Genomic DNA, 12356 nt, shown 5'->3' with positions numbered 1-12356 from the left:
AATCACTGGCGTATGTACTTCCCTGTACATGACCATTGCCTATCCAAAAACACACCCATCACAGTATCCTGTTCACAACACCCGTTGTTTCCCAGTAGGGTGGATACCACTGCACCTAAAGCAGTATCTCCCATATTGCTATTCACGCATTCATTCATCTCAGTACAGCACACATTAATTTCGTCTGGCTATATAGCTGACTCAGCTTTGGAATTTTCGCAAGATATAGGAGGTGGTAACCCACATTAGTTTCCTGAACTTCCACAATCTTACTACATTCTTCATAAATTAAAGTCACATTATTAACTACTTTCTTGTGACTATTGATCCATAGATCAACAATTTCTTCCTTGGGTCTAGCCCACCATCGTCGTATATATTCGGTGCCATCTCCATATACATGTCGGTAGGTTTAATTAGGCTGACGGTAGTTGGACGTATTGTGGGAGTAGGTAAACCGGGTGCACTTCTGTTGTCTCTTATAGCCTTCATTTGCTCATGCATGTTTGCACTGTCTGCTCTCAACTCGGCTAATTGAACCAGTAAAGTCCTTAGTGTTTCTTAAAAGGTAACCCCCTATATTTTTCGACTCTTTCCCCTTGCCCACAATAAGATACATTACATCTACTAAATGGTGCAATCCCAGATATGTATTTTTGCAATCCTCGGAACACCACTTGAGTTTACTTTTCTCAAACTGCACCCAAAAACACAAATGAAGACCAACTGACTCTCCATAACATTACACTCATCCTGCTGCATGCTGAACAGTGAGTTGCAGCTTGGGACATGGTCCCAGATCCAGCTGCAGACATCAGCAGACATCAGGTCCCACTTATAACACAACTTGTAGTGGCTGGGGTTGGTGACCCCTACAGTGAGTGGTGAGGCTGACTGCGAGAGGTCAGGATGCCTGCAGTGGTGTGGCAGTGCGTGTCTGCTGGATGTCTGACGATCCACCATAAAAATAATACTGTCAATTAATCTCTTAATTCCACAACAAACTACATAGAGATGATGGTACTGGAAGGTGGTCAGTGCCCTCTGTGACGCAGGCTGGCCTGCAGAAATATGCTGGTGCCAGCAACAGCCCATCGAACAGACAGTGCATGGAGTCCTTCCACAGGCCATGGCGACAGCTGGCGAAGGCATGCTGCTGTCAGTGCGTCGGCCAATGTGCTGATGTAGGTCCAGGGCTGGGTGGTTCGTGATGACAGCGCACACCAGCTGCAGAAACTAGCTCTTTCCTGCTGATCAGCATGAAGTGAGCTGGGGCAGACGGGATCAAACCAGTGTCACCAGCATGGATGAAGGCAACTTACGGTATTCATGTGTACCTGAAATAGGGCAATGGTGAACAACGGCAGTGTCTTCCCACACAGAGCAATGGCCGCTGGGCAGCTAGATGGCTACGCTCGGACCGCAGTGCTCCAGGGTAGGTGAGAAACAGCAAGTGGCAACGGCCCACCATGTGGCACTAAGTCGGCAGCATTCGAACTCAGCACAGGCGGCGGCCTGCAGCTGGTGAAGGCAGAGTCTGGTTCAGGCCGCTTGCTGACTCATCTGGGCTTGTAATAGACTGGGCTGCAGCTCCCCCCCCCCCCCCTCCCTTTCCAGCAGTTGGTGACGACTGCAAGTGTCTAAATTTGGCGGTATATATGCAAGCCTAGTCAGCTATAGTTTCTGAAATGGTAGCTTTTTTGTACTCTAAGTCGAGGCATGTGGCTCAACCATTGAACAACCATGACATCATTGCTCCGGAATGAGATATTCACTCTGCAGCGGAGTGTGCGCTGATATGAAACTTCCTGACAGATTGAAACTGTGCGCTGGACTGGGACTCGAACTCGGAACCTTTGCCATTCGCGGGCTCTTGCACTTGCCCGCGAAAGGCAAAGGTCCCGAGTTCGAGTCTCGCTCCGGCGCACAGTTTTAATCTGTCAGGAAGTTTCATATCAGCGCACACTCCGCTGCAGAGTGAAAATCTCATTCTGGAAACATCCCCTAGGCTGTGGCTAAGCCATGTCTCCGCAATATCCTTTCTTCCAGGAGTGCTAGTTCAGCAAGGTTCGCAGAAGAGCTTCTGTGAAGTTTGGAAAGTAGGAGACGAGGTACTGGCATAATTGAAGCTGTGGGGACGGGTCGTGAGTCGTGCTTGGGTAGCTCAGATGGTAGAGCACTTGCCCGCGAAAGGCAAAGGTCCCGAGTCCGAGTCTCGGTCTGGTGTACAGTTTTAATCTGTCAGGAAGTTTCATCATTGCTCCTGTTTTTCCCATTGCGCCAGTAACTTCACAGTTCTGCCTGTGCTGTAATGGTGTCACAATTTGTCCTTTCAGAAGCCCCGGGCGGCGACTGCCATAGTGTTTGCGTGCTGAATGCATCTTCCTGTGTAACAAGCACCTGCTACTGATATTTCCTGCGTCATCGTTCCAGCAGTCTCTTTTTCCTGTGACAGTCACAGGAGTCCAATGCTTTGCGGAACTGAGTTAGGGCGCAACATTCCTGAATATATGAATTTATGGAGAGTAGAATTGGTGGTTTAGTGTTTACTTTCATTGTCTTCTATTTTGCGAACTCATTGATAAACAAACCATTGGGTAGAAGTTTTAGGCGATTTAAAAAACAATAGGATTTTATTGATGACCAAAAAATATTTACATTTGAGTTGTGACAATGAAATGTGTTGCACTTATTACACATAGCTTTTTTTAGGGATGTATAAGGTGTTATTAATTTTTATTTGAAAGTTCTTTGACTCGCTCTCTGGAACGTTGTCCAAATGTTGCTCTTAAATTCATATGTGCTTGAGGACGGCAGTACTTCTCGCAGTGTTTGTTTAGTCAATGACTTTGAGAACACAATAATGTAACTGAAAGGGGAACATGCAGAAATCTGGTCAGTGAAGTAGTGGCGAGCTGGCACACTGATCCGGTTACAGGTTATTTTATGGTGATAACTGAATGTCTTCGGAGTATGCCTGTTGGAAGTCAATTATGAGAACCGGACTGCCACAGATCGTTTTACTGAATGCAGTAGTATGCTTGGAATTTGTGAGAACTAATGAAACAGTATAATGAAAGCGACAGTTCTGCAACCATTGACTTCAATATTTGTTGACATTCATCACTAATATCACCCATTTGAATCTATGAGGGTTGGAACTTAAATTGTGGCAACTATTTATTCACAACCGATACAAAAGAGTTACATGTTTGCACCTGTTACTGTCCTTCAAAGTAGTCACCAGCGTTGTGTAGTTGTGTAGAACCCGTTGCCAGCCATGTGGAAGGCGTAGTATACTGTTAGCACAGCCTGTTCTGTTGATGGTGCGAATGGAGCGGTCTGCTGCTTGTCGAATCTCTGGAGCAGTTCTGAAGAAAATGCCACGAAGTGGTTCCTTCATCTTCGGAATCAAATCAAAGTCACAAGGACTTAAGTCCGGGGAGTGTGATGGATGGTACAGTACGTCCCAGTCCCATCGACCAAACAGAGCAGCCACAGCTTACGCTGTATGTGCCCGCCCATTGTCGTGCAAATGGTGGGTAGGTTGTGCAGAAAGTGTCGCCGCTTCTTTCGCAAAGCTGATCGCAGGTGATGCTCCAAAACCGAAGAGATATACTGTGCATTGATGGTCTGCCGTGGAGGAACGTAATGCGTTAGTGTCTCTACAGCAGTGTTGCCACTATTTAAGTTCCAACCTAGTGAGGTGTTGATAATGGCGTCTTTGTCGCCTTAAAGGCATTCTTGACTGACATCAACTCACCACGTCCAGTCTCAACGGTAGCTAACGCTGACGAGCGGTACAGCGTGTACTTAAAGCAAACATGATTTGCATCCTCTGATTTTTCAGATGGAGAAACACGCCTACCAATTTTCGTTTATGTGGCACAACTTCTTCTTGGTATTGCGATTTTTTCCCGTGATGAATGACTGTTGTACATTGTACATATACATCTTAAAATGCAAATAGATTATGTATCGTTGTAAAAGTAATTACAGGACTGTGAAATAAAGGCGACTTTAAGGATATCACTCTTAACACGGCTCCTGCAAAGTCGAGTTACTGCTGTGTCGTCGACACATTAAATGACTGGCCACAGTGGCGTTCAAATCTGTGAGACTTGTTGGAACACTGCAGTAGCAAGGATGACCACATCAAATTCACGATGCAGGTTGGAAAGGATGGTGCTCTGCGTTTCTTGACGTCCTTGTCTGCCGAAAACCCAATGTGTGTCTCAGGCGCGGTGTACACTGAAAACCATCTCACATGTACCGGTGTCTGCACGCTTACAGGCATCAGAACGCAGTTCAGAATCGCTCTTTGTAAGGACCTCGGTTCACTGTGGTAGAAATTTACCGCAAAATTGAATCGGTTAGGGAGAGTCGTTCGTGAGTAAGGATACAACAAAAAACAAACATGACAAGTAATTCAGAAGGCTTTTGCGAGCAGAACAGCGCCGAGAAGCGGAGTCCTAAGCTTAGGTTCTTGTCATTCTGTGGTTCAGTGACAGGGAAGACGATCCAGCTGTTGAGCAGCCATAACTTCAACTCATGACGCCTGTCGCTCCTAGGCCCAATAGGTGAGTGGTGGATTGAACACGAATGGTGTGTGCGACAGTCCTATCCAGAAAAAGCGCAAGCAGCTGGACATTGTTTGGAAAAGGGACATAAAGTTGCACTCAGGAACATCTCCATATTTACGAGTGCAAATGATTCTGTGAAAGTGTGGGGTAACGAGATTACTGAAAGTTTAGAGGTCCAGATATTTAGCATCAAGAATAAAGTTTGCAGGTGAGCAAAGCATAGGACCTGGCTATCACAAGATTAAAGCAGACCCGGGATGGAAACACTCTCTTATACGGCGATGGATTCACCTCCTTCGTCGTCACAGCCGGTGACAGAGCTACTCAATAAGTGCTGCAGCGATGTGGCAGTGAGTCAGCACTTGACAATGGCCATAGAGCACTCGGTGGAAAGCTCGAGGGTGTAAAACCATTTGTTGTGGCTACGACTCTGACAAGGATGCACTTAGGATGCATACAAATTACATTATGTAGAATTTACATTTTTAAATTTACTTTATACTTAGAATTTGTCTGTAACTATTCTTACACAATATAGCATTTCTGGAGAGAAGCTAACTTTTCAGTTTACTTTAAAAATGGTTAGCTGTCCTATACTCCGTCTGTAGGGTGGTAGTCTGTTGTAAAATACGCTGTTTGCGTTCACATGGTCCCTGTAACCCACACACATCAAAAAAAGTTTTGCATCAGCTCGGTTCCGCGAGTTCAAGAACCTGTACAGAAATTTGGAACAGAGATCAACATAAACATAATTTCTGCCCTTTTTATTGCTCATGAAAACCGCAGACTGCATGTTGTACCACCATATGGCGATACCTCCAGAGGTGGTGGTCCAGATTGCTGTACACACCAGTACCTCTAATAACAAGTAGCACATCATATTGATGTATGCCTGTATTCGTCGTGGCATACTATCCATGGCGATGCGGCGTGGATACCTCATAGTGGTTGGTGGGTCACGTCATCCATAAACATCTATCCCAGGCACGTTCGATAGGGTTCATGTCTGGAGAACATGCTGGCCACTCTAGTAGAGCAAAGTCGATATCCTGAAGGAAGTCATTCACAAGATGTGCACAATGGGGGCGTGAATTGTCGTCCATGAAGACGAATGCCTTGCTGCCGATATGGTTGCACTATCAGTCGGAGGATGGCATTCACGTATCATACAGCCGTTACGGCGCCTTCCATGACCACCAGCGGTGTACGTCGGCCCCACATAATGCCAGTCCAAAACAGCAGGGAACCTCCACCTTGCTGCACTCGTTGGACTGTGTCTAAGGCGGTGAGCCTGACTGGGTTGCCTCTAAACATGTCTCTGACGATTATCTGGTTGAAGGCATATGTCACACTCATCGGTGAAGAGAACGTGATGCCAGTCCTGACTGGTCCATTCGGCATGTTGTTGGGCTCATCTGTACTGCACTGCATGGTGCCGTGGTTGCAAAGATGGACCTCACCATGGACGTCGGGAGTGAAGTTGTGCATCATGTAGCCTGTTGCGCACAGTTTGAGTCATAACACGACGTCCTGTGGCTGCACGTAAAGAATTATTCAACATGGTGGCGTTGTTGTCAGGGTTCCTCCGAGCCATAATCCGTAGGTGGCGGTCATCCACTGTAGTAGTAGCCCTTGGGCCGCCTGAGCAAGGCATGTCATCGACACTTCCTGTCTCTCTGTATCTTCTCCATGTCCGAACAACATTGCTTTGGTTCACTCTGAGTCACCTGGACACTTCCCTTGTTGAGAGCCCTTCCTGGCACATAGTAACAATGTGGACTTGATCGAACTGTTGTATTGACCGTCTAGACATGGTTGAAGTACAGACAACATGAGCCGTGTACTTCCTTCCTGATGGAAACACTGGAACTGATCAGCTGTCGGACCCCCTAATAGGTGCTGCTCATGCATGGTTGTTTACATCTTTGGGCGGGTTTAGTGACGTCTCTGAACAGTCAAAGAGACTGTCTGTGATATTGACAGTCAATGTCTATCTTCAGGAGTTCTGGGAACCAGTGTGATACAAAACTTTTTTTAATGTGTGTGTTATTTTTAGTCTTTTACTACTGGTATTGTAATTATCTCTAGACTTGGAATTGTGTTATTGACAATATTTGCTTAATGAAGCTGTGCCCTCTACTATGTATAAGAAAAATTATTCATATGTCATGCATAAACATTTCTGAACATAACAACACACAGTATATTTCTTTTATGACATACGAATACGAAGGCTGCAGGGGCGCTTGATGTGTCGCTACTCACGATTGGCTGCTGGTTGAGCTGCAGCTTCTCGAGGTCGCCCTGGTCGAAGAACTCGTCGGCCACCATCTTGGCGACCTTGTGCTGCACCTCCCACGGCTTGGCGATGGCGCTGACGTCGCACGCCGTCATCATCATGCCGCACAACACTGCGCATGCGTTGTTTGGTCCAATCAGTTTACTTTCCGGTTTGGTTAAAGAACAACACATGCTCAGCTTTAAGGTCAGTGGGCGGCAAAGGGACAGCGCAATTTGTTACGAGTTTTTGTTTAAACCGTATATACGACGCTGCTTTGGGAATCAAGTGAGCAAGCCCACAGTACACAAGTGCCTTACTTACTACAGACTATTAAATAATTGTTCACAGTAGTCAAGATACACCACAGAGGGCAGTACACAAGCTACTTCTCTTAAACTCTTCATACGACTTTACGATTTCATCAGCTTAAACTAAGGTAATGGCTTTGCTAGGAAGGGAACCAGTGACAAAAAATGGTTCAACTGGCTCTAAGAACTATGGGACTTAACATCTGAGGTCATCAGTTCCTTATACTTAGAACTACTTAAACCGAACTAATCTAAGGACATCACCCACATCCATTCCCGAGGCAGGATTCGAACCTACGACCGTAGCAGCAGTGCGGTTCCGAACTGAAGGCCTAGAACCGCTCGGTCACAGCGGCCAGCAAACCAGTGACAAAAAATATGGATCGATTATAAATCATTGGATAAAGTTTTCTTTCCCAATACTTTGGCTGTAACAAACTGTGAAGAAGATAAGGATATTAAAAACAAAAAGCCACCTATCAGGATACGTAAGGTCATGTCCTGACTGACTATCTCATCATTTTCCATCAAACAACCAGTTAGGACAGAAACTTGAGATTAATCTCGTATTGTAGGCGTCGTTTAAGAACGGGCTTTCCGAAGCTCTACCTCTAATTGGGTGAAATAGGAGACGAAAGTTTTTTTAAAAAAAATATGCCACTGTTAGTGCAGTTTTGAAAGTAGACGTACGAGAATTGGTATTTGGATTCTCAGTCAGAAATAATGAAATACCTGTTTCAGCATTTTTGGAAATTTAATCGCTATGGGGGTGAAATAGTGGGCGTAAGTTTTTATTAAAAATAAACCATTGTTAAAGAACTATAGAACTATTAAAGCAGTTTTAAACTATCTATGAAAACTATCTATGAAAACTAGTATCAGATCTCTTGGTTACAAGTAAGAAAAATATGTGTTTCAGTGTAGTCGGAAATTCAACCTATAAAGAAATATTTCATTATGAAAGCATTTTAAAGCTAAATCTATGAAAATTCGAATTAGTCTTCTCGGATAAAAAAAAAGTGCTTCCCTGTTTTTGGAAATCGAACCGTATGGGGGTGAAACAGGGGATCAAAATTTTTATTGAAATATTTCAAAATGGAAGCGTTTTTGAAGCTGAATCTATGATATTTTTGTGTTTACCTCTTCTGTTAGAAGTAAAAATATACATATCACTGTTTTTGGAAATTAAACCTCTAAGTAGGTGAAATAGTAGCTGAAATGTTGTATGAAAAAATTTCATCGTGAAATCATTTTTAAAGTTAAAGCTGAGAAAATTGGTTCTTTGGCTTCTCAGTTGCAAATTAGAAAATACGTGTTTCGCTGTTTTTGCAAATTCATGTCTTAAGGAATTGAAATAGGGCCAGAATAATTCACTGACTTGTAATCGCACAGCACAAGACTTATCATCGTCTATCCCAACCCCTAAGGACAGAAACTTGCAAGTTGGAGATGATGTGGCTCTTATACTGTAAGCATCGTTAAAAAGGGATTGCTCGAGTTCCTCCTCATAAAGGGCTGAATTAGGGGATGAAAGGCTTATTGAAAGTATGTCACTATTAAGGCAATTTTGGTGCTAAAACTACGAAAATTGGCATTTGATTTCTCAGTCAGAAATAAAAAAATATATGTTTCAGCATTTTTGGAAATGCAGTCGTTAAGGGGGCTAAATTGTGGGTGAAATCTTTCTTGAAAATGAATCATTGGCAAAGAACTATTGCAGCATTTTTTAAAGGTAGATCTACGAAAACTGATATTGATTTTCGGTGAGAAATAAAAAATACGTGTTTCAATGTTTTCTGGAAATTCAGTCCCCTATGGGAGTGAAGTAAGAAATGAGAAGTTTAATGAAATTATTTAATTACCAAATCATTACTAAATATATGAACATTTGTACTTAACTTCTGTTTTAGAAATAATGAAATACTTATTTCACTGTTTTTGAAGATTCGGTCCCTAAGGGGTGAAATAGGGTATGAGAATTTTTAAGAAAAATGTCTGTTGTTTTCAAAATTTTTCGAAACTGTATCTAAGAAAATTGGTATATCACTTCTCGGTTAGATATAAAGAAATATGTGTTAGCGGAAAAGCCCATGATTCTATGGCCTTAATTAACATGAAAAGTTTAGAAAGTATTGCAGTTTGTGAACAACATAAAAATTCTATTAAAGAAAAAAAAAAAGATCCGTGCAAACCATACAGTCATTCGAGCGAAGCAGCGGGCAGTAAACCAATCCATACATATTACTAAATTAAAGTTCCGCACTAAATTTTTCTGTCTTTGGGCTAATCTCAGGAACCATTGCTGGGATTATGACATAGTTTCCATAATAGATTGAATGATTCACGAGGAAGATTTGTGAATATAATTTGTAGTTGTACGAATGACTGATGTGTATTACACGTGTTGTTATCTGTTCCATATTTAACAGGACTTTGCAGTGACATCTCGTAGCAGTTATTGAAGCTACGAACTGGCCAGCTACAGAAGAGGCGGTATCTGGCGGGGAAAGCAGTGAACAGCTGCCACAACTCCAGAAAACAGCGAAGTTTGACCAGAATCTATATATATACACACCCACACGCGTTATAAACTAAGGTCCCTGACTGCGTTTTCCTGTCTGTGTATGAAGGCTAATCTCAAGAACTACTGTAGGAATTTTAATACGGTTTTCGCTAAGAGACAGACTGACTCACCATGAAGGTTTGTATGTATAATTTACTACTGCTACTCCAGACAAGTCGTCTGACTGTGGATATATAGTGCCACCCGCATGAAGCTGGGGCCGGTCACTAATGTCGAAAACTGAGGGAAGAGACTCAAATGAAATTTTATGAAGTAATGGCCGTGTGGAGCAGATAATGGGCAAAAAGGAAAGATTTTGGGTAGTTAACAGCGTTATAGATGAAGTTCCAAGCATCTATAAGAAGTTTTAGCGGAGAAGGTAAAATCCAGCCATCGACACAGAGACAGAATCGGGTGTGAGAGCAAAATAAAATAAAATGAATGGCAGAAAGACGTCCGGGTTGTGTCAGGTCAGCGATCAAGATCCCAAGGAAAGCCTTACATTAGAAACCTCCGGGGTTAAGATCAGTTGGCACATCGAGGACAAGGTGGTGTAACCAAACAGCTTAATCTTGGCCTAAGTCAAGATGAGTGGTAGAAGATGAATCAGAATGCAAAGGTAACTGTATCCGCTGACAGCAGGGGTGAAGATCAGTTGGCACATCGAGGACAAGGTGGTGTAACCAAACAGCTTAATCTTGGCCTAAGTCAAGATGAGTGGTAGAAGATGAATCAGAATGCAAAGGTAGCTGTATTCGCTGACAGCACTTTTCACATTTTGCACTTTCTTTTTATGTGAGGTCCATAAAAATGTTGCAGTGGATGGGTATCCACCAAAGAAGACCTAAACAACGTGGCACAATAAGAAGAAACAAGCAGTCTTGGATGGAGTGTTAATTTTTTATTATTCCCCAATGACGCGTTTCGCCTTTATTTAGGCATCTTCAGACTGGTTTATATTTGGTAGCGATGGGTGCAAGGGATACCGTGCATAAAATATCCCAGCAGATAGAAGTCACTTGCAAAAGCTTTAAAAACACTGCACACAGTCCAGTGCAAACCAAATCAAATGACTGAAACACAAAGGTGAGAAGCGACAGTGGTTCACCAAGCACTGGCAGCTGTGCACCATGGAGCAGTCAGTTCAACGTGCACTTCCAGCCATGGTGGAAAAAATTATAAATAAATAAAAATAAAATTTAATAAAATTAAAAAAAAATATTTGCACGAGTAGGAATAAGATGGTAATGTCCTTACTAACATTAACATTAATAGTGTATACATATACTATAAAGTGACTAGTTCCACATCATTTCGATAAAAGAATCGTTCAAATGATCTGTGGTCAACTAATTAACTCTGTAGAAATTATTGCCAGGCGTGAAAGAAACGGAAAATCACAGAAAAATGCTAGCATCGACTGTGGTTTGAACCTGAGACTTTTGGATGTGTATTCTAAGACTTAACGGGCAATCTGCGAATATCTCCATTGCTCTCTAACTCGCAACGTATTGTTGACGTATTTAATAGGCGAATAAATGTTTTGTGAGGCTATGGTTGATATACCCTTTGCTTAACAGATGTACATGTGTGAATGACACACATATTCTAATTACTTTTTGAGAAATGAATACTTATAGACTCTACATGTATACCATGTAACCAACAATAATGTACTAGGTGGAGAGTGCTTTGCACCAACATAAGTGATTAAATCGATTTCTTGTGTGTTCGGTACAATTTTTTGTAACTGATTTTAAACTGTCTTCTCAATGAGCTAGATACTTGTAGTTTCAAACATAGCTCAGAAATCGGTGACAATGCAATATTAATTCGCTTTCTTGGTGGTCTATTCGGTTGGGATAGGGGTGGGGGTGAAGAGGTTTTGGTAATGCTTGACATCTAGGCTGCCCTGCACAACCAGGAAGTTGCGTATGTAGTATCTCAAAGCACTTTTACATCTACATCTATATTGATACTCCGCGATCCACCTTACGGCACATGGTGGAGGGTACCCCATACCACTACTAGTCATTTCATTTCCTGTTCCACTCGCAAGTAAAACGACAGAAAAACAACTGTCTATATGCCTCTGTATAAGCCCTAGTTTCTCATATCTTTTCTTCGTAGTGCTTAGGCGCAATGTGTGTTGGAGGCAACAGAATCGTTCTGCAGTCAGCTTCACATGCCGCTGCTCTAAATTTTCTCAATAGTCTTCCTCGAAAAGAGCGTCAGCTTTCGTCTAGGGAATTCCATTGAGCTCCTGAAACATTTCAGTAACGCTTTCATGTTGTTCGAACCTACCAGTAACAAATCTAGCAGCCTGCCTCTGAATTGCTTCGGTGTCTCCCAAACACTCGAGCAATACTCAGGTGTAGGTTGCACTAGCGACCTATCTGTCGCCTCCTTCAAAGATGAAGCACACTTTCCTAGAATGCTCTAAGCCGAACATTCGCGCCGGTCGGAGTTGCCGTGCGGTTCTAGGCGCTACAGTCTGGAGCCGAGCGACCGCTACGGTCGCAGGTTCGAATCCTGCCTCGGTCATGGATGTGTGTGATGTCCTTAGGTTAGTTAGGTTTAGTTAGTTCTAAGTTCTAGGCGACTGATGACCTCAGAAGTTA

At 43.0% G+C, this 12356-nt stretch overlaps 1 protein-coding gene across 1 annotated transcript in view; it reads right to left on the bottom strand.

The window, feature by feature from the left end:
- Window positions 1-12356, bottom strand: part of LOC126176335 (cGMP-specific 3',5'-cyclic phosphodiesterase) — a gene marked incomplete at its 3' end in the record, with an annotated part of 587168 nt that overhangs the window by 37523 nt on the left and 537289 nt on the right. Inside the window, exon 17 of the mRNA XM_049923487.1 lies at window positions 6849-6994. Within this exon, the coding sequence (XP_049779444.1) occupies window positions 6849-6994 (146 nt within the window). The remainder of the gene's footprint in view (window positions 1-6848; window positions 6995-12356) is intronic.

This window comes from Schistocerca cancellata, chromosome 3, assembly GCF_023864275.1.
Source record: "Schistocerca cancellata isolate TAMUIC-IGC-003103 chromosome 3, iqSchCanc2.1, whole genome shotgun sequence".
NCBI classification, from domain to species: Eukaryota; Metazoa; Arthropoda; class Insecta; order Orthoptera; family Acrididae; genus Schistocerca; species Schistocerca cancellata.
Note: the sequence above shows the minus strand (reverse complement) of the source record. Positions and strands in the feature narration are given on the sequence as shown.